The sequence below is a fragment of the Panthera uncia genome (assembly GCF_023721935.1).
Source record: "Panthera uncia isolate 11264 chromosome B3 unlocalized genomic scaffold, Puncia_PCG_1.0 HiC_scaffold_1, whole genome shotgun sequence".
Lineage (NCBI taxonomy): Eukaryota > Metazoa > Chordata > Mammalia > Carnivora > Felidae > Panthera > Panthera uncia.
The window spans coordinates 32,884,686-32,912,289 of NW_026057582.1; the positions used below are offsets into that span (position 1 = coordinate 32,884,686).

The window sequence follows — 27,604 nt, forward strand, 5'->3', positions numbered from 1 at the left end:
TCTTGAAATAACTTTTTAATGCATTCCATTACACCACATTCCCCAGATTCCTTCCCGTGCCAGTTACCAATTTATAGCCTCTCAGCTCCAATTCATCCTGATTGCCTGCTCTGTAAAAGTGGAAATGGACACTTGAAATAGGTTTTTCTTTGCTATCTGGCATAATGTTAAACTTTGTCAATAGATGGCACTAGTGAGACATTGCAGGAGGAAAGGGGTTTGCTTCTTCTTTCTGCTAGCTGCACAGGCTTCTGCAGCAAGCTGGGCTCCTGCAACACGAGGCTCTTGCGGTGCACACACCTTCTCTCTCGGCACTCAGTGGCCAGCAGCTTCCTTTTCAGGGTTTTGGAACAGAGCTCCTTCAGTGAGACACCTCCCTGTAGACAGCTTTCCCTGGCACTGTATACATTGAATTTCCAGCAAATTCCACAGGTGTAGCACCACAGCAACGTCTCTTGCATTCAGAATTCAGTGCACTGTGCCTGACCTTCTCCAGCAAGGTCTGGGAGTGAAGGCGTCTCTTCCTTGGGGGCGCTATTTCAGCCCCAAGTGGTGGCTATTTTATATGATATTGTATTATTTCTATTACATCTGCTATTAAAATTTTAAATTATTATATTTTATTGCTCTTTTTTAAATGTTTATTTCCTTTTGAGAGAGACAGAGAGAGACAGAGCATGTGTGGGGGAGGGGCATAGAGGGAGACACAGAATCTGAAGAAGTATTTTTGTTGCTCTTCTAATCTTTAGAGTTCTCTTTACTTCTTCCTAGCCCACAGGTTGGCAAACCACGGGCTAAATACAACCCACTGCTTGTTTTTGTAAATAAGTTCTATTGGAACATGCTCACTCATCTACATATCATTTAGGGCTGCTTTTATGCTGCAACAGAGCGTAGCTCTGAGTAGCTGCAACAGAGACCATAGGCTCCCAAAGCCTAAAATACTTATTTTTCTTTACAGAAAAAGTTTAATAACCCCCATATTTGCCAGTTCCTCATTACTCTAATCTCCTGTTATGGTTCATAATTCTTTATATTAAACTTTCCCTGTTCAAATTACTGTGTGGTTTCTCTAATCTCATTGGACCCAGTCTAATACCTTATCAACCTCTCTGTCCATTTTTCAGGATCCATTTTCAGGCTCATCTTCCTCTACCTATTCCATAATGTTAGTGCTGCCCCAGACCCTCCTCTCTACTTTCTGTCATCGCTTCTCTAAGCCACTCATTTGCTTACCCATCTTCCATTATTGGGTTTAACCAATGGTTTTTAATCTGGGTTCTGTGAATGAAATTTCATGCAAATTTTGTATGGATGTGCAAATGCACATACATATGGGGAGGAGGTCTCCAGCCTCATCTTTGGGCAACACGGCTTAGTAGTTAAGGGCACAGACCCTGGATACACCTTTCTTAAGTCTGAATCCCAGTTCTGTCACTATGGCCTGGGATAATTTATTTAACCTTGCTATTGCCTCAATATCCTGGTTTGTAAAATAGAAAAAAATGTAGTCCTACCTCATAGAGTTATTGTGGGAATTAAGGTAGTTAATTTATAGAAAGCACTTGGATAGGGCCTGACACATAATAATTACTATTGAAGCATTGGCTATTATTACTATTTCTAGCACTCCCTCTGGCCCCTGTGCCCCAGCTAGACCAATGCTTTCCATTGCTCTGGTGCCCCTGCTTTCTCAGACTCTAAGCTCTCCAGTGGGCTTTTCCCTCTGCCCAGAGCACTCTTGCCTATATATTGTTTGCCCACTAGCTCCTGACCTTCCCTCAGGCCTCAGCTCAAATGTTATTTCCTCAAAGAAGCTTTTCCTGATCTCCAGACTAGGAGAGGCTTCATGCTATGATCCTTGTTGTTTCCTTCATGAGATCATGTTGTTTCCTTGCTTGAGTTCATGTTTCCCATGAGTTCATGTTGCTTCATGTTGTTTCCTTGTTGAGATCCTTCATGCTCTGATGCTTTCCTTGTTTTCCCTCATAACCCTCATCATAATTTATTCAAGGTGATCCTGAATCAAGACATTCCTCCCTGATAGCCCATAAGCTCTGAGAGGGCAGAGGTCATTTCTGCTTGGCTCCCTGCTGTACCTCAGCATAATGCCTAGTACACTGTAGGAATACCATAAACATTCATCAAATGAATGGATGGAATGAATAAGGAACAAAATACATGAAAGTCTTTTAATAAAGGTATAAAAACCTGTATACATATTAGGTATCACAATAATGAGCATATGACAAAATCTGATGATTATTAGATAAACTAATGTTAAATCAGTAAAAAATTGTATTGTGTGAAGGAAACCTCCTCTTCAAGTTCTATAAAACACTCATTAAAATTGATCTTGGAACATGTCTTTCAGTCAAATGGAAATGAATTATCCCAATTATTGACTTGTCAAAACATCCTCTGCCTCTACCTCCTGGAAGCCGGATATAGGCCTCAGATGGTAGAGCTGAAAGGAATAATTGAACAGGGAACCTGTTTGTTCTCAGAGAATTTTCATGGCCTTAATTCAAGACAGGATTATGCATTTTCACGAGTAAGCAAAACCAACTGTGCTAATCTGAGAAATTCATTGCTACCCTGGGAGTTAATATATCTAATCCAAGTCACCAGGAAAACTATGTTCTATTATCAATTCACATTCAAACAGGAGGAAAATGATAGCATTATAATTCAAACTAGACACAATAAAGTGATTTTCTTGGGAATGTCTTCAGGGATGGGTTGCTTACACTCCATTGGATGAAGGAATCCCTAAGGCGAAAGGATTCCCACCTCCCCATTTCTCTACCAACTGTCAGACCTCAACCGATCCTCCTCCGCTGTCTAAATGGCCTTAGAACACTCCCCAGAGGCCAATCTTTGATCTCCAGGAGAAACAATGAGGTAACTGCCTCACTATGGGGAAAACTGAACCACGGTCTGGACTTGGGAACCGGGAGATAGAGGACTGGGGAGATTTCGCGAGAACGCTGGTGGCCAGAGGGCTGTGGGAGAGCTGGACGATCCTAGAGGTCCTAGAGGCTAGATGATTGAGGACTTTTTGCGTGTCAGAGCAAGGGTCAGCTTCTCTGAGCAGCTGGAAGCACTAAGCTTAGGACCAAGCTGTGGACTACATTTCCCAGACGGCTTTGCTCCCTGGGCTGTCGTACTGAGACTAGGGCGTGTCTGGGAGGAGCAGCCACAGTCCGGCAAGGCTTGCTGGGGCATCTCGCTCCGCTTGTGCAGCCCAGCAGCCAGCCAGGATGGTCGGGGTCCTGCTCCTGCTCCTCCTTCTCCCCTTTTTCCTGTACATCGCTGCACCCAAAATCAGGTCTGTGCAAATGTATTGCCTTCTCTTGAGAAGAATTCAGGGGGGCGTTAGTCCTCACCGAAGCTCTGTTCTCCAAAAGAAGGAAAAGGAAAACTCCCTGGGGGGCCCCAGTAGGTCGAGGCCCGGAGTTCGGTTGGTCGGAGGAGGTCCAGCTGTCCTGGATGCGGGGGGACGAGAACAGGAGACTTCAGGCGGTGGGAGGGGGGCTGCATTCCGCAGCACCCCACTTTGTTTCTCCGATCCCTTTTTTCGTCTCCGCAGCCTTTGCTTCCCGCTCCAGAGAACCCCGTGTGCAAGGCTACCTCCAACACTTAAGTTTCCAGCATTGGGGGGTTTTAGACCCTAAAATGGAGTGAGGACCTCAACACTGTTTTCCCCTTAGCTCCCACGCCTTGGACTAGTCCTATCTGGCTTCTTGCTTCCAGCCTTTGAAGTACAATGGAGCGATTCGACTTTTTGCTTTCTGAAACTGTTCCTCGATGGGAATCGTGGTATCCGCAGACCCATTGCTTGATCTCTTGTTGCTGTTAGATTCGCTTTTTCTGTAAAGGAAAGAAATGAAAGGGTTTCGTCCTTGGCGGTATCCTGCCTTCAGAGCACGACTCATAACCTGGGGTTTGGGGGTGAGACAGAGAGCTTGAGGGGTAATGCTTTCTGGACCTAGTGACACAGTAGCCAATGGCTGGCTGAGTGACACAGAAAATCGGCGGAGTTGCACAAAGGCGCCTGCTGATTGGTTCTGAGTAAATCACCAGTAGTGACGGTGGACCAGTGACTGATGAGACACAACCCTTTCTGGGTGGGGGAGGGGGGAGGAGGGGCGTGGTCACCACCCACCGTCTTGCTCCTCTTCTAGTTCTTCCTCCCTTCTGAACACCTCGTGCTCCCACTCAGATGAAAACGCTTTTTATTTTCTTTAAAAAAATTTTTTTTTAATGTTTAATTTATTTTTGAGAAAGAGAGCATGAGCAGAGGAGGGGCAGAGAGAGAGAAGGAGACAAAGAATCTGAAGCAGGCTCCAGGCTCAACGCTGTCAGCATAGAGCCCGACGTGGGGCTCAAACTCACCAACCGTGGGATCATGACCTGAACCCAAGTCAGATGCTTAACCAACTGAGCCAGCCCAGCGCCCCGCTTTTTATCATTTTACACCACAAGATTCTCTTACCCAAATAGAATCTCAATGAAAAGTTGAACCTGAACTGAAAATACTGCTCACGTCTCTGTGAGATTTTTCTGAGGAAGATTATGCTGCAAGGGTCATATCTGCAAACGCCTGGCTAGGTCATGGGAGCTAGCCCAGAGCTAGACTTTTCATAGTTGGTTGTCCCTTTCATTCCTGTTGGTAAGGAGAAGAGCGAGCTCAGTGGAGGTCCTGATAGTTGTTGCTCCTGGAGCTAAAACTGAAAGGATGTGAGAAACTGAGCAAGGAGGCTTTTCTCTGAGAAGGAAGATAGCCTTAGGTGAGCACCATGAGTTAGTTTGCTTCCTATCGGCCTGTGTCCACTAACCAGGTAGCGTTCATGGCTAGGAGTGTGTGCTTTGCAATTCTCAAGTTCAATGAAAAATACTGACATGCTCTTTAAAATTGTATCTCCTAGTCAAGAGATTCTTTTTACTTGAGTCTTGAGATTTGCAGAGAAGAAAAAGAACAATTTGAGACCTGTTAATCCCTGTTTGTGCATTCATTTCTGTGGAAAAGAAGGATAGCACAGTGCTTAGGAACAAGAACACTCAACCAGCTCCACTTTGTACTGATTTATGTCTTTTCTTGAATAATTAAAAAAAATTTTTTTTAATGTTTATTTTTTATTTTTGAGAGAGAGAGAGAGAGAGCGCGCGCACGAGTGGGGAAGGGGCAGAGAAAGAGGGAGACACAGAATTTGAAGCAGGCTCCAGGCTCCAAGCTGTCAGCACAGAGCCAGACATGGGGCTGGAACTCACGAACTGTGAGATCATGACCTGAGCAGAAGTCAGACGCTTAACTGACTGAGCCACCCAGGCGCCCCTAATTTATGTCTTTTCTTTGTCTTAATTTTAATTGTGTGTGTGCATGCGTGTTTCTGTTTCTGTGTTTCACCTCAGGTTGACAAGCTTTCATAATTTTAACTTTTTTGTTGAATTATGTATCTCTAGGCCATAAAGTGCCAGTTGTGGGCAGATTGACATTAAGTGGACCAGTTCTTGCTTGTAGGCTGAGTCTTGTGATTCCCCAAGCCTGTTGAAGAGCTCAAACTGAAGCCAGGTGCCTGGACAATCAAATATTTATCTAGTTGTTATACTGCAAGGGGCAGCTCTAAGATTTGCCATTACAATAAAATCAATTTTGTTCTTGAGCAAGAGCAGAAAATTTTTCTTCAAACTTACTTAAATCTGTAAAGGGACAGTACTAGAAAGAACCAAAATAAACCTTAGCCTGGGATTGGAAGACATGGGGGTTGCAGGAACCTCTGGCCAGGGCAAGGAGAATGAAGAACTGATGAGCTCTCCCTTCCTCTCTACAGGAAAATGCTGTCTAGTGGGGTGTGTACATCAACTGTCCAGCTTCCTGGGAAGGTGGCTGTGGTCACTGGAGCCAACACAGGCATCGGAAAGGAGACAGCCAAAGAGCTGGCTCAAAGAGGCAAGATCATCTGCTTCTAATTCCCTCCTGCTACTGCCATTTTATCCCTCACAAGGATGACCATGCTCACTATTTCCTCCTAATATTGGAATTTAAGAACCTTCCAAGTGTCCCACAGATTCACTGGTCTCAACCTAGTATAATGCTCTGCATGTAATGGATACTTAATGAATATTATTTATTTTTCCTTTTTGATTTGCTCACCAGATACCTCTGTCGTGAAGTAGGGGTAAAATTCCGATTAAAAAAAAAAAAAACAGTAGAAAATTACATTCATAAATCTATAGGTCTGTAATGTCCACTCCAAAGCAGAGCTGACAGTTTGTCTCTTTTATATGTTGATTGGCAGGAGCCCGTGTGTATTTAGCATGCCGGGATATCCAAAAGGGGGAATTGGTGGCCAGAGAGATCCAGACCATGACAGGGAACCAACAGGTGTTGGTGCGGAAATTGGACTTGGCTGATACTAAATCTATTCGAGCCTTTGCTAAAGATTTCTTAGCAGGTAAGTGTTGAACCAGAGATTATGTTTTTGGTCTTGCAATCAACATAGCAGACTTAGCTAAAGGAAAAGGTCTTTCTCCCTCTTTAATACGTAGAAATACTAGATCGTTTATAATAAAAAACTTTCATTCATAGCTGACTCCTTAGTAACAAAGGGGAATGAATCCTCAAGAGGCAGAAATAAAAAAAAAAAAAATGGATTTAAAAAGTCATAGCATGCAAGGCACCTGGGTGGCTCAGTCAGTTAAGCGTCCGACTCTGGATTTCAGCTCTGGTCATGATCTTGTAGTTCATGGGATTGAGCCCGCATTAGGTTCTGCACTGACAGCATAGAGCCTGCTTGGGATTCTCTGTCTCTGCTCCTTCCCATTCTCTCTTTGTCTCTCTCAAAATAAATAGGTAAACATTAAAAAAAAAAAAAAAAAAGTCCTAGTAATGCATAAGAACTAAAGCCAAAGATCTCAAGGAAGTATCTGAACTCAATATGAGCTTTAGGGTCTGGAGTCTAAACACTCATACAGGGACAGAAGATAAGGACTCAGGCCCTGAGAGCTGGGGAGCTGTATCTCAGGCTTCACATAAGGTTGGGACTCACAAAAAGCCATCTTGTCCATGATAAAGAGGCATAAAAAAAACCTCGCCACCAGCTCTAAGGCATGACAAAAAAACTCATCTTCTCTTCAGGACATAGATGGTTAGAGAGTCATCTGTAAGATATTAGAACCTCAAGTTGGCATCATCTATGGGGGAGAATTTATTACATCACCAAATGATGTAAGAATCTTGAGCTGAGGAATTAACATAAAATCCTATAGAATCACATCAAAATCAAATCCAAGAGTAGTCTGTAGGCATCCCCTCATAATACAGGGATCTTGGCCTCCCTAAGTAAACAGCTTCTGCTGATATGAGCTTATAGTTAGAAATTAAAAACCACGTGAGAAAATAAACCAGGAGAAAGAGTTGTCATATGTAACAAAGAGGTGAAACCAGTATTTCTTTTGGTGCCTTTTGGAGTTCTCCAGTATCAGGGGTACATACAGAACATCCTTTTTTCTCCTGCTTGGATTCTTCCCATTCAGCCCGGGAAGTCTTTCTATTAGGAGAGCTGGGTAGAACACTTTTTCGAAAGCAATGAGTAAGTAGCTCCTTAATTGGAAAGATCATAAAGGCCACTTGGTTGTATAAGATGGAATTTTGCTCTGTGCTAAAAGTATGTAGGATTCAACTACAGTCTTAAATAATGAAAAACAATACAAAATACATCTGAAGGGGAAATGGAGGAAAGATTGAAGCCGTGGGTCCCCATTTCTAAGGCAGACTTCTTAGGTATCACCGCTGTGGCTGGCTGCTTCCACACTACATCTCTTCCCTGCAGAGGAAAAGCATCTTCACATTTTGATCAACAATGCAGGAGTGATGATGTGTCCCTACTCTAAGACAGCAGATGGCTTTGAGATGCACATGGGAGTCAACCACTTGGGTAAGAAATCTGGCCTCATCACAAAACTGGAGGAAACCTAAAGTTCTCCTTGGCAAACTTAGGGGTCAGATTGAGCTGTCCTTGTGATGCGATTGGACACTGGGCCCTAAAAGACCATAAGTGAATAGCGAATATTATGGTCCTGCCTGAAAGCCCAGGGATAAATTTGAGGCCCACTTGAGGCTACACCAACTTTTTAATCTGTGATTTGGATTCAATTTACTTTGGGGCATTTTTAACAGCCTAATTGGACTGAGGACTGTGTTGCTTTCTTTGTAGTGATCCTCACGGCGAACATTAGGTAGAGGCTGCCTGCTCTTAAAGAGTGATATTAATCAAAGTTGGAAGAAGACAGGACTTCATATTCACATGTTCCAGATCCCCCTCATGGATGGATGGCTGTCCTATTTTCCTAAACCCTCACTGAGCTTGTTCTGTAGTTGATAATGAATTAATGAGGCAAAAAGCCTTATTCCTGAATTCTCTGCAGAGCTCACCACGACTCCCTTAACCCTGACATTGGCCTCGAACTGTATTAATTCTAGTTTTTCTTGTAGGTCACTTCCTCCTGACCCATCTGTTGCTAGAGAAGCTGAAGGAATCAGCCCCATCAAGGGTAGTGAATGTGTCTTCCCTAGCGCATCACCTGGGGAGGATCCACTTCCATAACCTGCAGGGTGAGAAATTCTACAATGCAGGTCTGGCCTACTGTCACAGCAAGTTAGCCAACATTCTCTTCACCCAGGAACTGGCCCGGAGGCTCAAAGGTAGGCTTAGAAGAAATGAATATAGAGATATAAGTCAATGGGAAGTAGCCAAAAGCCACAGGAATACATTCTGTTTTCGGGAGCCTATCCTCTGGATAAAACCTGCTTTCATGACTATAACTGGGTATTATTTTAGTAAGTAGCCCAAAACTGAATATTGGAGGTGGCTGGCAGGAGATGGGGAAATTCTGACTTTGAGTCATAAGGCTTAGCTTTAGTACTTATCAGCCGTGTGACCTGTAGCAAGCTACTTAACTTTTCAGGACTTATTTCCTCATAAGTAAAATGGGATTATTTTATAGGTTATTGTCCTTATTAAGTCAGGTCTCATGAGCAAGCAAGGTTTTTTACTCATAATGAGACTAGATAGAAGGGAGGGACCTGAACTGGCACTAGATACAACCATTAGGATAAAACAGGTGCTAGGACAATGGTGGGAGGAGGGGGGGCGGGATGTTGCCCCCTAACAGCAAAAGGTTAAGTAAGAGAAATGCATGCTTGAAGAGGGAATTCTCCAGTCACAAATACACAGAGGTCCTTAGCACTGTCCACTCTGAATTTTCAAGAAAAAGAAAGGTAATCCAGGGTGGACAGCTGGAGTTACTTAGGAGTTGAGGCAGGCAGAATTCTGGCTCAAGAAGTCAGACATAGAAGCCCCATTGTTGGGACAGGATCATCAAGTTATGTGGACAGCAATGTGGGGGAAGGAAGCTGTGGTCAGCTCACTTCATATGCCCAGTCTATGCCCAGGACGTGACATTGTTTATCAGCTCAGGATGGATCAGAGTAACTGGATGGTGAAAACTATCCAAAGGGTTGGTGGGGGAGCTAGGGTGCCCTTGAGGTGGAGAGATAGACCCAGCCATGAGGATCCGATAAAAGCAGAGGATACACAAGTGAGGAAGCCTGAGAGATGTGAGGATTAGGTGGGAGACAGCTGTGGTGCAATGAAGGCAACCTGGGCATAACAGAGGAGTCGTTCATTCATCCATTCAGCAGTCAAGTATTCAGTATCCATGCTCTTCTATGCACTGATTCAGGGCTTGGAGATGGAGTGGTGCCTGATACAAGTACAGTCCCTTCTTTGATTTGGTTTAGATCCACTGGGGGAGGGAGATAATAAACAAGTATTTATACATTATCACATGTAAAATCAGTCTAGGAATACATGAATAATTCTCTTTGTAATAAGTTCCAATAATATAGAGCTAAAAGTGAAAAAAACCCTTTACTTAATCCCCACTTTCTCCCTTCTTTCTCCCCTCAAGGAACCACTGTCAACAACTTGATGTGCACCTGTCAATCATTTTTTATGCATTTATATACGTGTACATCATATATAAGGAACTGAAATTCCAACACAATATTTTGGAGATCTTTCCATGTTGTACATACAGATTTACCCCATTCCTTTTGTGGGCTGCATTATATTTCACCATATAGATGAGCCTCCGTTTATTCATTAATTTCCTTAACAACATCTGGAATGTTTCCTTTTTGTTGTTGTTTAATTATAATTGTAAATACTATGAAAGGGGAAGTACAAGGACCTATAATGGATTGGGGTGGGTGCTTATTCAGTCTAAGGGATCAGGGATTTCTCTAAAGAAATGAGTTGCAAGCTAAGCCTTTATATAAGATGATTAGAAATTAAATGGGTTACAGAGCAGGTGGAATGAGGCATCTGAGGAGGTTGAGGAACATTCCAGGCAGAAGAAAGAGAATGCACAAAAGTCTTGGCTCAGTTTGAGAAATGGAGAGGCTGCTGTGGTTAAAATGAAGAAAGCAAGAGGAAGAGAAATCTGACCTGAGACTGGTGAGGTCGACAGGGGCAAAATCCTTAGAGGCTATGGTAAAGATTTTGGTGTAAGAGCAGTGGAAACCCTTTAAAATGGGGGCAGGGCTGTGTACAGCAAGTGATTTCTATAGTCTAGGTGATTGATGACAGTAGCTTGGACTACAGTGGTAGAGATGGAGGGTAGTGGACACTCCTAAGAGATATCTAGGATGGGAAAACCCTAAAGCTTGTTGAGCATGGTAACGTGGGGAATCGTCAAGAGTTAGGAAACACTGCAAGATCCAGGTTTGGCCTTAAAAAGTATGAAGTTAATTGAGGACCTATGTATCTGCATTACTATGGGTCATCTAGAGTAGATGTCAAGTTGGAAATAATATATATCCACAGTCCTTCGTCTGCAATTATGAAATCCACAAAGACATGAAAATTCCATTTTTTCAGAAGCTTGACACCAAAGCTCATTTGGCAACAAAATCTCACCTGTACCAGGGAGATTAGGTAATAAGCAGTATATGTATAGGTGTTCGTATTATCTTTCCAAAATCAATAAAAATTTGGAAACCTCTTTGACATAGCCATGCATAAGTGTCATTTAGCACTTACCATGCACCAGATACTGTTCTAGCCTCTTGTACATAAGAACTCATTTAATCCTCAGAACAACCTTGTGAGGTGCAGGTATTAGGATTATCCCCATTTTAAGAGGAAACTGAGTCACAACATCAGGAGCTTGCTCAACGTCACACAGCTAATGAGTGGTAAAGCTAGGATTTGAAACTGGGCGGTCTGCCCACAAAGTTCATGCCCTGAACCACTACATTACACTGCCTCTCGTAGTCAGTTAAGAGTTCAAAGGAGTATAATGTACCAAAAAATGTGCATACTGTAAAGTTATAGAGAGGGATTTTAGCAAGCCATGAGAACTCCAACATTTGAAGTTTGAGTAGAAGATGATGAACTGGCCCAGGAAGCTAAGAGGAAGCAGCGAGAAAGGATAGGAAAATCAGGAGTGTGGGGTCATGGAAGCCAATAAAAAGGCAGCTTTGAGAAAGAAGTAGTCAGTAGTGTCAAGTGCTACTAATAGGTTGAGTCCTGGCTCTACTGTTTGCTAACAGTTAGTAACCTCTTTGAGCTTTAATCTTAACCTGTGAGATGGGGAGATATAAATTACTGTGAGGAATGCTTGTAATACTGTTGGGGGAAGGGAGTCTTCATGGGGTCAAATGTTTATTCGTATCCTCTGCTCTCTTCGGCCATGTGGCAATATCAAGTCCTGTCTTCCTCTCTCCCAACGGCACCCCCATTAGGCTCTGGCGTTACGACGTATTCTGTACACCCTGGCACAGTCAACTCTGAATTGGTTCGGCACTCACCTTTCATGAAGTGGATGTGGTGGCTTTTCTCCTTCTTCATCAAGACCCCTAAACAGGGAGCCCAGACCAGCCTGTACTGTGCCATAACAGAAGGTCTTGAGATTCTAAATGGGCATCATTTCAGGTATGAATATATCTGTTTTTGAAGACGGGGTTTCATTGCTCAAAGGAAATAATTTGGATTTGTACTCTTCTTATAAAGTACATTGGGCAACATAGCTTTTTTTGTTGTTGTTTTTTAAACAACATCTTTTGGGGCGCCTGGGTGGCGCAGTCGGTTAAGCGTCCGACTTCAGCCAGGTCACGATCTCGCAGTCTGTGAGTTCGAGCCCCGCGTCAGGCTCTGGGCTGATGGCTCGGAGCCTGGAGCCTGTTTCCGATTCTGTGTCTCCCTCTCTGTCTGCCCCTCCCCCGTTCATGCTCTGTCTCTCTCTGTCCCAAAAATAAATAAAAAACGTTGAAAAAAATTTTTTAAAAATAAATAAATAAATAAACAACATCTTTTGCATCTTTTTTTTTTTTTAAGTTTATTTATTTATTTTTTTGAGAGAGATAGAAAGAGAGATAGAGATCAAGTGGAGGAGAGGCAGGGGGGTGGGGAGGCAGAGAATCCCAAGCAGGCTCCATACTGTCGGCGCAGAGCCCAATATGGGGCTCAAACTCACAAACCATGAGATCATGACCTGAGCTAAAACCAAGAGTCAGATGCTTAACCAACTGAGCCACCCAGGCACCCCTCTCTTCTTTTTTTTTAATGTTTATTTTTGAGAGAGAGAAAGAGTACACAAGCAGGGGAGGTGCAGAGAGAGAGGGGGACAGAGGATCCAAAATGGGCTCTGTGCTGATAACAAATAGCCTGATGCAGGGCTTGAACTCACGAACCATGAGATCATGACCTGAGCCAAAGTCAGACACTTAACTAACTGAGCCACCCAGGTGCCCCAGCTTTTGTCTTTTGACTAGGGTTGTTACCTTTAAGAGGGGGACTGACTCATTCACATTTTTCGTGGTACTTGTAGGTTTGATTTTCTCCATGCCATCTTTTATTAATATGGCTGTTTCTTTTCTTCCTACTTTTTCTTATGTCCATCCAGTTTTCTTTGTTCCTTTTTGGACTCCTTGTTTTGTTTTGTTTACATTAAAAAATTTGTATTTTTCTATTGTCTTCAGGACTAAAATAGTATCAATGGACTCTGTTCTTGAATAAGTGAAGACTTTTAAAACTTTTTATTGTAGAGGGTTTTGAACATACACAGTCGTAGGTAAAATAGCATGTTGAATCCCACAGTACAGCCTCAACAACCATTAAGCCATAGCTAGTGTTCTCCCATCCCATCCACCAGCCCTTCACATATTTTTTTCCTCTCATGTTATTATTTTTTTAATGTTTATTTATTTTTGAGAGAGAGACAGAGCACAAGCAGGGGAGCGTCAGAGAGAAAGGGAGACACAGAATCTGAAGCAGGCTCCAGGCTCTGAGCTGTTGGCACAGAGCCTGGCACGGGGCTCAGACCCACAGACCGTGAGACCGTGACCTGACTTTAAGTCGGACACTTAACCGAATGAGCTACCCAGGCACTCCTCCTCTCACGTTATTTTGAAGCATGTCTCAGACATCACATAAGATTGAAATTTTAGCATGTTTTTACCTCCTCTTCAAGATTATGTGGAAATAACTTGCACTTTTAGAGAAAGGGCTGCAAATAAATTAAAATTGGAAAGAAAGGTAGATAGATCATGAAAGGCCCATAATGCCAGACCTGGAGAGGAGCCACAGAAGTTGTTTCAGTAGAAAGAGAAATAATCTGCTCTGTGCTTCAGAGAAACATCCCTGCTGACTTTGTTTAATGAATGGATAAATAACCCAAGTGAGAGATAATGAGTTCCTGATTTAGGGTAATGACAGTTGGAATGCAAAGAATGATTAAGAGAGAGAGGCCCTGAAGAGGCAGAATCTTTACCACTTGATGAATAATTGAATGAGAGGTCGGGGAGGAGTTGGTGACCTGGGGGTCAAGCCTGACTTACTATGAGGTTGATGATGACATTAACTGAGACAGCAGAAATGGAAATATAATGTGTATAGCTTAGGGTTCTCTGATTGCAAAGCAGTGGAAACAGACTCAAGCTAACTTGAGCAAGAAGGGAATTTATTAGAATATGGGGGTTCTCCTAGGTCCAAAGAGCAGACTGAAGAGCCAGGCTTAGAACACACACAGTGGCCAGTCAACTGGCCGGGGCACTGTTGCTGGAACGAGTATATGCCAACTATCTTTAGTCTTTGTTTTGTTGCTCACCATCCGCTCTCTAGCAAGGAAGCACTAGGTCTTCCATCCTCACATCCTCACTCCCTTGGTTAGGGGAAGACCAGCACTTGATTAATGGGCTCTCCAAACTGTGGGAAAGAGGTAATTTTACAGAAAGGAATCAGATTGCTGTTGCCAAAAGAATGTGGAATGGATCAGTTGCCCTCTATAATACACCTGGCCTTATACATGTTGAGTGAGTGCATATCCATAAGTCATGGAGTAGAAATGTATAGCAGATAGTTGGAAATGTGGGTCTGAAAGTCAGGAAGATAAATTTATATGGTTTTATACACTAGAATGATTTTCCATGAATGACTGGATTCTTCTTCCCTGGAAATTTTAAGGTTTTGACTGAGTAATCTAAAGAAAGCCGGCCTCAAATTCATGACTTAGTAAATATTTAATTGGCTTTTGAAGAGCCTTTCCAGTGCCAAGGATTCTCAATTGTAAGCATTTTGAAGATCCAACAGCAGCTGTGTTGACCACTATCAAGAAATGAACTTAAGTCTGTCTTGACTGAAACATTAGAAACTTTGCACTAGTTTTTCTTCCTGACTGAAACCACAAACCTACTTTTGTCTCTATGGATTTGCCTGTACTGGGTGTTTCATATAAATAGAATCATATAATATGTAGCCTTTTGTGACTGGCTTCTTTCTCACTTTGCAAAATGTGTTCAAGGTCATCCATGCCAAAACATGTATCAGTACATCATTCCTATTTATTGCCAAATAATATTTCATTTTGTCGATGTTCCACATTTTATTTATCCCTTCATTAGTTGGTGGGCATTTGGGTTGTCACTTTTTTTAATTGAATAATGATGCTATGAATATTCATGTACAGATTTTTTGTATGGACATTTTTCTTGGTTTATATACCTAGAAATGGAATCCCACTGGAATATGGGTCATGTTAACTCCATGTTTAACTGTCGAGGAATTGTCAGGGTGTTTTCCAAAGTGGCTGCAGCATTTTGTGTTGTCATCAGTAGTGTATGAGGGTTCCAGTTTCTCCCTCATACACTGCCCTTGCAGTGAGAGAGTGACACAGAGTGTGAGTGGGGGAGGGCAGAGAGAGATGGAGACACAGAATCTGAAGCAGGCTCCAGGCTAACTGTCAGCACAAAGCTCAACGCAGGGCCCAAACTCATGAACCGTGAGATCATGACCCGAGCCAAAGTCAGACACTTAACCAACTGAGCCACCCAAGCGCCCCTCTGTCCTTTGTTTTAGCCATTATAATAAATATGAAGTAATTTTTCTATTTATGTTCTTCTAGTTTTTCTCATTATGGTTTTCATTTGCATTTTCTTGCTAGTGATGTTAAGCATCTTTTCATGTGCTCATATTTGTTTATCTTTGTTGGAGAAATGTCTATTCATATCCTTTGCCCAATTTCAAAATGGATTATTGTCTTTTTATTGTTTAATTGTAATGATTCTTTATATAGTCTGGATGCAAGTCCCTTGTCAGATGTGTGATTTACCAATATTTTCTTCCACTCTTTGGTTTGTCTTTTTACTTTCTTTATGGTGTCTTTTGAAGCAGAGAAGTTTTTGAGGAAGTCTAATTTATTGACTTTTTTCTTTTGTCACTTGTGCTTTTGGTGTCCTAAGAAACCATTGCCTAACTGAGGGGCACAAAGAGTTATTACTATGTTTTCTTCTAACAGTTTTATAACTTGAGCATTACATTTCAGTCTGTGATTCATTTAATTTTTATATATGGCATGGGGATAGGGTCCTGTTTCATTTTGAATGTGGATATCCGGTTTTCCAAGAACTGTTTGTTGAAAAGATTATTCTTTTCCCATTGAATTTTCTTGGTAGCTATATTCAAATTCCTTGGGCTGCAATAGCAGAATACCAGAAATTTATTTTCTTACAGTTCTGGAGGAAAACAGTTTTCTTATAGTTCAAGATCAAGGTGCCAACAAGATTGATTTCTGGTTTCTTCCTGGCTTGCACCGGGCTGCCTTCTTGATGTGTCCTCAGATGGTTTTTACTCTGTGTGCACACTCCTGGTGTCTCCTCTTATAAGGACACTAGTCCTATTGAATTGGAGCCCTACCTTTTTGACCCTATTTAACCTTAATTATCTCCTTAAAAGCCCTTCCTCCAAATACAGTCACCTTGGGGATTTAGGGATTCAACATGGATTTGGGGGGACATAATTCAGTCCGTAACAGATTTATCAAAAATCAGTTGACCATAAATGTAAGAGTACTTCTATACTTTTTTATTTTTTCTTTTCATTTCTTAAAAAATTTTTTAACATTTATTCATTTTTTGAGAGACAGAGACAGCATGAGTGGGGGAGGAGCAGAGAGAGAGGGAGACACAGAATCTGAAGCAAGCTCCAGTCTCTGAACTGACAGCACAGAGCCCGATGCAGGGCTCGAACTCACAAATCGTGAGATCATGACCTGAGCCGAAGTCGGATGCTTAACCGACTGAGCCACCCAGGTGCCCCTTTTCTATTCATTTCTATGTCTGTCCTTATGCCAGTAGAATAGTCTTTGTATTAAGTTTTGATATAGGTCTTTTTACATATACTGGTTGATACTACCCAAAATCCTACTGGAAATATCAGCACCATGACCATGCTGATGCATAACCACACTTAAGTAGCTTTTTTTTTTTTTAATTTTTTAAATGTTTATTCACCCTTGAGAGACAGAGAGAAAGAGTGTGAGCAGGGGAGAGGCAGAGAGAGAGAGAGGGGAAGACACAGAATCTAAAGCAGGCTCCAGGCTCTGCACTGGCAGGAAGAGCCCCACATGGGGCTTGAACCCACAAACCATAAGATCATAACCTGAGCTGAAGTCGGACGCTTAACGGACTAAGCCACCCAGGTGCCCCAACACTTAAGTAGCTTTTACTGTGGTATTTGAATACATTTTACAGCATGTCATAGCTTATGACACACAGCACTTTCCATTGTGTCCATTGTGTGTGTCATTTGCTCTTCATTGTAACCTTGCAGAGAACATCAGGTATATATAGAGTCTACAGAGGCTTACAGAGGTCCAACTGAGAGAGTCATACAAAGCCTTTTGGTTCTCGGTGATGGTCTTTTTACTCAGCAGTGACAGGTTGTACTGGTCATGCTGGTGAGTTCCCTTAAACAGAAGTACCAAGAAGCCTTGTTTTGTAAATTTGAAGATATCTTTAAGTGGTGTTTCTCAAAATTCTATGTGTTTTAGAGGAAGTGGCTGAAAACAGATAACTGGGCCTCAACCCTGTTCTGATTCAGCAGGTTTGGATGGGGCCTGACAATCGGCATTGCTAACAAGCTTCCAGATGATGGCTCCTGCTAGTCCATAACGCACTCTTTGATTAGCAGTGTCTTAATGGACGTAGTGTTAGGAGTTTGCTTCATGTACTTATTTCAGACTTGCCAAGTTTCCTTTTCATCTTCAGAATTTGCTTAGAATGTCCTGGAAGCAGTTTTCTTAAAATAGTATAATTTTTAAAATTGCTTCTTATGTAACTTAAAAGATTGCAGTTCATTTACTCAATCACTTTATTGAATGCCTGCTGTGTACTAGATGCAGCGAATATAAAAATAAGTAAAAGGGGGCACCTGGATAGCTCAGCTGGTTAAGTGTCCAACTTCACCGGAGGTCATGATGTCCTGGTTTGCGGGTCTGAGCCCTGCATTAGACTCTGTGCCGACAGCTCAGAGCCTGGAGCCTGCTTCAGATTCTGTGTCTCCCTCTCTCCCTGCCCCTCCCCCCGACTTGTGCTCTGTCTCTGTCTCTCTCTCTCTCAAAAAATAAATAAATGTTAAAAAGATTTTTTTAAGGGGCACATGGGTGGCTCAGTTGGTTAAGCATCCGACTTCGGCTCAGGTCATGATCTCATGGCTCATAGGTTCGAGCCCTGCGTCAGGCTCTGTGCTGACAGCTCGGAGCCTGGAGCCTGGAGCCTGCTTCGAATTCTGTGTGTGTCTGTCTCCCCCTCCCCCACTCATGCTCTGCCTCTCTGTCAAAAAGAAATAAACATTAACAAATTAAAAAAAATTTTTTTAAATGAGTAAAAGTCTTTGAGAAAATTGCTGATAAGTGCAGAGTTTGAATACCCCTCCTGCATTTGTTTTTTTAGATGTTTATTTATTTTGAGAGAGAGTGCGAGTGGGGGAGAGGGGCAGAGAGAGGGAGAGAGAATCTTAAGCAGGTTCCATGCTCAGTGTGGAGCCCAATGTGGGGCTCAATCCCACAACTGTGAGATCATGACCTGAGCCAATATCAAGAGTCAGATGCTTAACCCACTGAGCCACCCAGGCACCCTGTCTCTCTCCTGTATTTAATGGGGATTTAAAATAATAACACAGATATTATAGTTAAATGTATACATATAGGGGCACCTGGGTGGTTCAGTTGGTTGAACATCTGGCTCTTGATTTCAGCTCAGGTCATGATCTTACAGTTCATGGGTTCAAGTCCTGCATTGGGCTCTGTGCTGGTGATGTGGAATCTGATTGGGATTCTCTCTCTCTCTCTTCTCACCTCCCCTGCTCTCTCTCTCAAAATAAATAAACATTTACACACACACACACACACACACACACACACACACACACACACACATATACAGCAGAATATAAAGACTTACTGCTATACATTACATATCAAACAGAGCATTCTCATCAGAGGTAGTCTAGTGAGGAGATCTAAATGGTAATTACATTTTCTCCGGGGCAAGAATTGGAGAATGAAGAGGTAAGACAAAGACTGGCCCTATGAAGTGTATAGAGGGCATGTCATCCCTGGGTTGTTTTTCTGTCACATTCCTTGTTCGAGGCAGAGAACAGATTCCATTCTTAAACCCTGTGTTTTAAGTCTCTCTCTTTCATTTCCAGTGACTGCAGTGTGGCGTGGGTCTCTGCCCAGGCTCGGAATGAGACAATAGCAAGACGGCTATGGGATGTCAGTTGTGACCTGCTGGGCATCCCCATGGACTGACAGGTGGTAGCAGTTGGACTCAAGAGAAACCTATAGCAGACTACTCAGTACTCCCTGCCAAAATGATTCTCCTTCATGGTGACCAAAATCGTCAGTACAAAGAAAACAAATCTTCCAGCCTTTCCTGCTTGATGTCTGAGAAAAGCACAGTGTACATTGCCAGATTCATCAAAACACCTTGCATTTACTCCAGATTTAGTTTGCCCTTATTACTGTCAGTTGCAAGAGATATCAGACGATAAGATCCTCAGATGACCTGCGAGCTGATATTTGCCGTCTGAAACCTACTACCTAGGAGAATCTTAGCTATGGCAAGGTCAATTTATGGTAGTTTGGATTAGTTTCTACCCTCTTTGTTCACAATATAGTTCCTCCCAACCACCATCCAACCTTCATTTCAAGAGGGCCACACTGCAGCCTCAGCCGAACTCTGAGTCACAGTGGCTTGACTCAAGAGCAGGACTCATCCCTCACCTGTTAAGAAAACCATCATATGCTAACATCTGAATTATTTCCGGAAACTCTTAACTGAATCTGGATTATGGCATGGCTTTATCTCTTGACAACCTAAAGCCACTGCTATTAAAACACTTTCCAACATCTAGACCACAGAGAAGAGCTTCCTTTTCTAAGAAGTTTGTGGGGTTTGGAGGATGGCAGAAATAAAAATCAAGCTTAAACTATCATTTTCTTACTGTTTCTCAGACCAGCAAGTGGGTAAAGAAAGGGGCAGTATGGGAAGATAGACCATCTACCTGACTTTAGTTAGTGACCCCAGACCGATGGAGGCCTTTTTGTGTCTTAGTTTCTCTTATAAAACCAGAAGAAGGAAAAGGCTATTTGGTGATTGTCACTGAGTTTACCTTTGTGTTCTTCTGTAGTCACACAGTGGGGCTTATTTTCACAGAATTCAAAATAACTACAAAGGAAGAGTATTAAACTGGACCCTGGTGGAGGCAAATGTTCAAAGATGGAGCAGTGTCATCCAGTCTTTGATACAAATGAGTAGACCAGCAAAGGGAAGTCAACTCTGTATATATGGTTAACTACTTACCCAGAAGCACATGGGTAGCAGGGAAGAAGTCTAAAACAGAAAAATCCTGGAAGATAATGCATGCAGTAAAGGGACTAGTTAAGGACTTAAAAAAAAAAAAAACAACAACAACAACAACAAACAAAACTAAAGATGGTAATATGTAACTGGAAGAATTGAGGGCGAGCACCTGAGTGAGCAAGACTGACACTGTACTGTCTTCATAAGCACCAATCAACCAATGTGGCAGAAAAAGTCCCAAAATAAACCCCCCCAATTCTTTATTCAGCAAAATTATCCTAAGGACGGATATTGGTAATTTACAGTCACTATAGTAATCTTTCAGGGCATTTCCTTACATTATCTTAACATGATTAAAATGTCTATTTGCTAAAAATCTACATTTAATTTGGAGAACTTTTATCAAAAGTAATGCTGCCAAAGGAAATTGGAGGAATAATAATGTTCTTATCACTTGTTTAGAATATGTTATTCTAATAGACTTTGATTTTCTTGGACTGACAATTACATATTCACTTTGGTGGGGTAAAGAGTTATGGGACCACAGTCTTCTCATATTTGTAAATGGATATTTTGTTGAACGTGTTTTGACCATCAAGCTATATATTTAAAAATGGTCATTTTATGGAAAAATTGGAAATTTTTAATAGTTAAGTAGCATAACTAATATTTTACTTAATTTATGTTAAACTATCAATGACAAATAAAAATTTTTTATTATTTGTAATGTTTTTACTTACCTAAATAAAAGCTGTAAGAATTAGAGTCAATGAAAGAAAACAATTAAATGAAAGTTTAGCTATAAGAAGAAAATGCTTTTCATTATTATGGTTATACAGTCATTTCTCATTTTTAAGGATAATTTGTCTCAGAGTCTAACCACAGTATAGTCTCCATTGAAATGCCATTAACTTTGGTTGTGTGATAATTTGATTATTCATTCACTCATTTCCTGCTTTTGTGATGCTTTTCAAACATTTTTTTCCATCTCAGGCTATTATGCCCCCCTTTTGCACCTGTCCTTTCTAGAACAGAGTTGTGGGACTTAATCACATTACACTTCCACTAACAACCTCAGATTTTGCTATCCTTATATTCAATGAACATTAAGAGCTCAATGCATTTGTTGAATCAGTGGTCATGAATCAGTCTGATAAAAATAAAGTTCCAGGAGATCTATGAATTATCAAATCACTTCCCCCTGAACAGTCATATATCGTTTAATATGTTTGGGAAGTTTTATATATTGGGCTGCCAAGCAAACATTTCAGAAAGGGCTTTGATAGGAAAATCATGAAATAAGTTGAAAATAGAAATTCCCTGCCATGGAACCATGAAAACCCACGTTGCAGAATAGGACTTTGTCACTGTTAACACATTACACGTAGTGGGAAAGAGACCCGATGAAGCAGAGTGCGCCTTGCTCACCACGTTATAAAATAACCAAGCACAGAGAGTGAATTTTTTATTCACCAACATATGCCCAGATACAGCATAATGACATGCTGAACATTAACAAATACCTGCTGAGGGGCACTTGGGTGGCTCAGTCAGTTAACCCTCTGACTTTTACTCAGGTCGTGATCTCCTCGTCCGTGAGTTCCAGCCCCGCACTGGGCTCTGTGCTCACAGCTCGGAGCCTGGAGCCTAGAGCCTGCTTGGGTTTCTGTGTCTCTCTCTGGCCCTCCGCCACTCACGCTCTGTGTCTCTCTCTCAAAAATAAACATTTAAAAATACCTGCTGAGTGAATGAATGCACCTAGGCGAGCACAGAGACTAGAGGCTGCGAGCGTATCTGGGGAGTCACTGCCTAGGGACTATTTCTGAAAGCATATGGCTCTGGGCGTTTGACCGCTCCAATAAAACGTTTTTTGTTTTGTTTTGTTTTGTTTTTACCGCTGCAGGGCAAGCAAGGAACCTGCCCCAGCTCTCTCTCAAGGGCTGAAAGCTAATGTTTAGTCAGGACACGAACTGAGGAAGTGAGAGACGCCAGACGAGGCGATGATAGCGAAGATGATTTCCAAACGCTTACGGATACCAAACTACTGCTTGTCAGCACTACCCACTGGGCCTGTGGCGTTGACAGAACCACCGCCCCCGCCAGCGCGTGACTTCGGAGTCCGAGTGGCTTCCACGCCGAACTACAGCCCCCGGCATGCACTGCAGCGACCGCCCCTCACCGGAAGGCGGGGCCCTGGAGACAGGCGGTCGCGCTGCCCGTCCCGCGGGTCCCCCACAGTCCCTTCCGTTGTGGCGCTCTCCCCAACCCTGAGCTGGGTATTTCCGGGGCTTCAGGACTCCGCTCGCTCCGATGCACCACCACCCTCCCAGGAGTCGCCCAGGCGGGCAGCCCACCAGACTTCCCGTCAGGCTTTCGCGCCCGCCTCTCCCTCAGTGACGGTATGAAGGGGGTGGGCGTTCCGGCTCGGGAGGACCCCGCCGCGGCCCCGGAAGCGCCTCGTCCCCGGCGGTGGTGGCGGCGGTCGCCGTGATGCCTGCGGGACTGGGTGGCTGACCGCCGGGATAGGAGCGGGGCCAGTGCCCAAAATCTCGGTGGCCGCTGCTCGAGCGCGGCCTGCGCCATGGCCACCTCCGCTGCCTCTTCGGAGCATTTCGAGAAACTTCACGAGATCTTCCGCGGCCTCCATGAAGACCTGCGAGGGGTGCCGGAGCGGCTCCTGGGGACAGCGGGGACAGGTGAGGCGAGGGTGGGACGCGCCGTGGGGAACTCGGCCCCTTGCGCGCTCTGGGAATGCGAGCTCCCCACCCCCTTCTCAGATCGGGTCCCTCTTCCCTCCGCTGCGCATCCTCAGACACGCCCCCTAGGGTTGGCTGGGTCTCGGCGCCCAGCATTTCCCTGCTGCTCCTTGAGGGTGCTCAGGGTTGGACCTCGGAGTGTCGTCTCTTTGGGATTCTCTTACCACTGTAGCCGTCAGAATTTTCTTGTGTCATTTTCACCGTGGCAAGAAGATCATAGGAGACCTTAAGTCTGTGTCCCTGTATTTCAGTAAAATTGCTTTCTTTTGTAGCTGTGTATTTTGCTTTATGAATTTTAGAGCATTATTCTCAAGAAAAATCCATAGTTTTCACCAGACTGACAAAGGATACGTAGCACCAAAAGGGCCAAGAAGCCAAAGGAAACATAATTTTGGAGTTGTTGAATGATCAGGTTTTGTGGGGGAAGTGGTCTTTAAAAATCAGGACTGTGAGTTTAGGTGTGGTCCCCTTCCCAACTTTCTGTCATTTGACTTCAAAATTCAGGTTGCTGCAAGCTTTGCTTGGAGGAGTTAGTTTTCCAGTAAAATCTCTAGGAAGACCTGTCACAGCTCTTTGCCACTCAGAACAAATATGTCTTGATGGCAAGACTTGATAAGACTTTATTTTGTAGTTTTTACTAAGGGTCAGAGCTTGAGTGTTTGCTCTGTGAGTTTCCTGAGGTCATATGAATTGAATAACTCTGGTCAGAATGCCAGAGAATGTTAAACATATTTATTGGGAGAGGCTGCTGTGTGCCAGGCACTCCCCTAAATGATGGTAGTATTGCAGATTATTGCAGTGAGGAGACTTAAAATCTTTGTTCTAGTGGGTCCCTGGTAATATATAAATATTAAGAGAAGAGTTATGCAGGGCAAAGGAATGGAGAACTCTGATAGTAAACAGGGTGGCTGTGAAAGTCTTCTTTGAGAAGGTGCCATTTGAGCAGAGACTTGAATGAAGGGAGTCCAGCATGTGAAAATTTGGGAGAAGTGAGGGTGAGGAGAAAAGAATAGTATTCCAAAGTTTCCTTAAGCACAGTGAGCTTGGTAAGCATTGCAAAGGTTCTTAAACAGAAATGAGCTCTTCTAGGAAGAGCAAGAAGTCCAGCGTTTGCCAGTGAAATGAGCAAAGGAGACAGTGGTAGCAGATGAGGGTAAAAAGAGTTACGCAGGGCCAGGTCACGTGTGGCCTTATAGAGCACAGTGAAAGATTTACACCTTTTTCTAAATCTGATGGGATGCACTTACAGAGTATTGAGCAAAAGAGTGATGGGATTTGATTTACATGGTTGAAAAATAGACCATTTTTTGCAGCCCAGTGCTGAATTAAATTTTGCAGTGGTGGTTTCTGGAAGGGTAAATAGTGCAAAAGGGTATTCCATTTTGAAAAATAGAAAACTGAGTTCTATTTGCCTTTATCATCTACCTAACTTTCTTATTGCTGCAAAGAAGATAATCAAAAAGGTGTGAATATCTAGCCAAGCACAAAATACTCTTTTTTTTTTAATATTTATTTATTTTTGAGAGACAGAGACAGAGAGCACGAGTGGGGGTGGGGCAGAGAGAGAGGGAGACACAGAATCCTAAGCAGGCTCCAGGCTCTGAAGCAGGCTCCAGGCCGTCAGCACAGAGCCCAACGCGGGGCTCGAACTCATGAACCATGAGATCATGACCTGAGCTGAAGTTGGACGTTCAACCGACTGAGCCACCCAGACTCCCCACAAAATACTCTTAATACAAGTTGCTGGTAGCAGACTTAGTTGTTTAATGGGTAAGTAAATACAATGTACACGTATCTATAGGTTATAATATGAATTTCAACAATTTTCCATCTCTTTTCGCTACTTTGCTCATACTGCTCAATAAATATTTGTTGAATAAATAGAATTTAGTTGGGCAAACACACTGTGTCTTATCTCTGAATCCTTTTTTCCTAGTTCTGAGATTACTTCATGAGCTTTCCAGAGCTTTAATTTCCATCATAAATTATTAGGTTCTGAATAATGTACGTAACAGCTCTTGAATTTAGCTTATGCTCTGTAATTGAACTGAATCAGTTTTTAATAACTCTTTCAGAATTACTGTGTATCAGTCACTGTCTTGGACCCTAGGAGTTTCAAGAGCTCTTGCCTTAATGGACTAAATTTACAGCAAAGTGTGTGATTGGTCCTAAGACAGTTTTGAGACCATAAAGAAAAGGTTGACTTGGGTGTTAGGGGAGGGAAGCAGAAAGGAGAACTAAGTATTAAGGGGTTGAGTGGGAGTTTGCCAGAGGGAGATAGGAAGAGGCAATAACAGAACAGAAAATCAAATACTTAGAACCATGAATGGAGCTTAGGGTATGTGTGGGAGATTAATAGTAGATCAGGAAAGTGAGACACAGCCAGATTGTGAAGGGACTTTATATCACATTAAGACATTTGGGCTTGATACGAAGAATCGGTGAAGGATTTTAAGCAGCTGACTAATATGGTCAGATTTTACTTTAGAAGGAGAATGCTGGTGGCTGAGTGGAGGATGAAAGAGAAACAAGAATCTGGATATAGGGGACCATACTAGGAGCCTTTGTGGCAATTATCTGGGTAACATGGGAATCTAGAGAGTCCTAAATCCAATTTCTGAGGCAGAAATTAAGATCGGACATGGGGAGTGAGAGACAGATTCAAGGGTGTCTGCATTTTCTCACTTGGTTATTTGGGTGAATGATGAACTTAAATAAGAAATATAAAAGTAGGTTGTAGATGAAAGAAAGCATCAAGTGTGCTTATAGAATAGAGATCATAATGTATGTCCAGTCTAGCCTGACAAGATATTTCTTCTCCTGCCACTAAAAATAACATTAATGGGGTGCCTGGGTGGCTCAGTTGGTTAAGCTCAGGTCATGATCTCACAGTTCATGGGTTTGAGCATAGTACTGTGCTGAGAGCTTGGAGCCTGGAGCCTTACTTCGGCTCCTCCCCTGCTCGCTCCCATGCGCACGTTCTCTCTCTCTCTTTCTTTGTCTCTCTCTCAAATAAAAATAAACATTAAAGAAAAAGAAATAACATTAATGAAGAAGATCTGTGAATTGGGAAGCAGTATACTATAATATTTAACAGCAAGGATTCTAGAGCCAGACTGCCTGGGCTCACATCCTGGATCCATCTGTTAGTAGCTGTGTGACCTTGGACAACTTACTTCAACCTAACTAGTTTCTCCCTGCAAAATGGGGTAAATCGTCGTATTTACTTCATAGGGGTCTTGTTAGATTAAATTAGTTAATATATGTAAAGCCCATAGAATGAATATTGCCTGGCATGAGCCATTCACCATTGTTACTATTATATAGGAAATGGGAGTTTTATTTAAATAAAACATAAGAATACCAGCTCTGTATGCAGCTATTGTCTTGCCCTACTTTCTCTTTTTTCCCAGAGCACTTATCATCTTCTTTTTTTTTTAATTTTTTAAAATTTTTATTTATTTTAGAGAGAGAGAAGGGGAGGGAGGGAGGGAGGGAGGGAGTGGGGGAGGGGCAGAGAGAAAGGGAGACAAAGAATCCGAAGCAGGCTCCAGGTTCTGAGCTGTCAGCACAGAGCCCGACACGGGGCTCAAACTTACGAACTATGAGATGATGACTCGAGCCGAGGTCGAATGCTCAACCTACTGAGCCACCCAGGTGCTCCAAAACTTATCTTCTAATGTACTAGACACTTTATGTATTTCTGATGTTTATAGTATAGTATTTGTCTTCCTTTCACTAGAACAGTGGTTTTCATAGTTTGGTCCCTGAACTGTCAGTGTCAGCATCATCTGGGAATTTATTAGAAATGCAAATTATTGGTCTCTACCCAAGATTTACGGAATTATTAACTGTCTTAACAGCCTGTTTTAACACCCATCCAGGGGATTTCTGATGCATGTCAAGTTTAAAAGCACCTGAGCCAAAAATAAGTTCTATATTTTCTCCACATCTTTGTCAGTTGGTGTTATTTCTTGTCTTCTGGTTATAGCCTTTCCAACAGGTGTGAGGTAATATCTCATGGTGATTTGCTTTGCATTTCCCTGATTAGTGATGTTGAGTACCTTTTCATATACCTGTTGACCATCTGTATGTCTTCTTTGGAAAAATGCCTGTCCAGATCTTTTGCCCATTTTTTTTTTTATCAGATTGTTTGGGTTTTTTGCTCCTGAGTTGTATGAGTTCTTTATCTATTTTGGGTATTAATCCCTTATCAGGTACATGATTTGCAAATATTTTCTCCCATTTGGTAAATTGCCTTTTCATTTTGTTGATGGTTTTCTCTGCTGTGCAAAAACTTTTTAGTTTGATGTAGTCCCATTTGTTTATTTTTACTTTTGTTACCTTTACTTTTGGTATCAAATCCAAAAACTCATCACCAATACTGATGTCAAGGAACTCTGTGTTTTTTTCTAGGAGTTTTATGGTTTCAGGTCTTACATTCAAGTCTTTGATCCATTTTGAGTTAATTTTTGTATACGGTGTAAGATACTGGTTAATTTCCATTCTCTTGCATTTTTCTGTCAAGTTTTCCCAAAACCATTTATTGAAGAGATCATCATTTCCTATGAGGTTATGGAAGAGAGTGTGTGTGTGTGTGTGTGTGTGTGTGTGTGTGTGTATCTCCTCCTGGTTCCTG

General features: G+C 42.4%; 2 protein-coding genes across 5 annotated transcripts in view; both read left to right on the forward strand.

The window, feature by feature from the left end:
- Nucleotides 1-2,777: 2,777 nt before the first annotated feature.
- Nucleotides 2,778-20,931, forward strand: RDH11 (retinol dehydrogenase 11). 4 transcript variants are annotated; one of them, XM_049612606.1, is made up of 7 exons: nt 2,778-2,904; nt 5,835-5,953; nt 6,303-6,458; nt 7,836-7,940; nt 8,498-8,707; nt 11,813-12,002; nt 19,053-20,931. In XM_049612606.1, exons 1-7 carry the CDS (start codon nt 2,900-2,902, stop codon nt 19,153-19,155), a joined length of 888 nt encoding a protein of 295 aa, XP_049468563.1. In that variant the 5' UTR covers nt 2,778-2,899; the 3' UTR covers nt 19,156-20,931. The 4 variants fall into 4 exon arrangements, with proteins under 4 accessions (XP_049468563.1, XP_049468562.1, XP_049468565.1 ...); XM_049612605.1 differs by lacking the exon at nt 2,778-2,904 and adding an exon at nt 3,221-3,331; XM_049612608.1 differs by lacking the exons at nt 2,778-2,904; nt 19,053-20,931 and adding exons at nt 3,221-3,331; nt 14,532-14,990.
- A 1,851-nt stretch (nt 20,932-22,782) lies between these two features.
- The window catches only part of VTI1B (vesicle transport through interaction with t-SNAREs 1B), a 30,255-nt gene continuing 25,433 nt past the window's right edge, over nt 22,783-27,604 (forward strand). Inside the window, exon 1 of the mRNA XM_049612612.1 lies at nt 22,783-22,905. Coding sequence (XP_049468569.1) covers nt 22,791-22,905 — 115 coding nt within the window. The 5' untranslated portion in view covers nt 22,783-22,790. The remainder of the gene's footprint in view (nt 22,906-27,604) is intronic.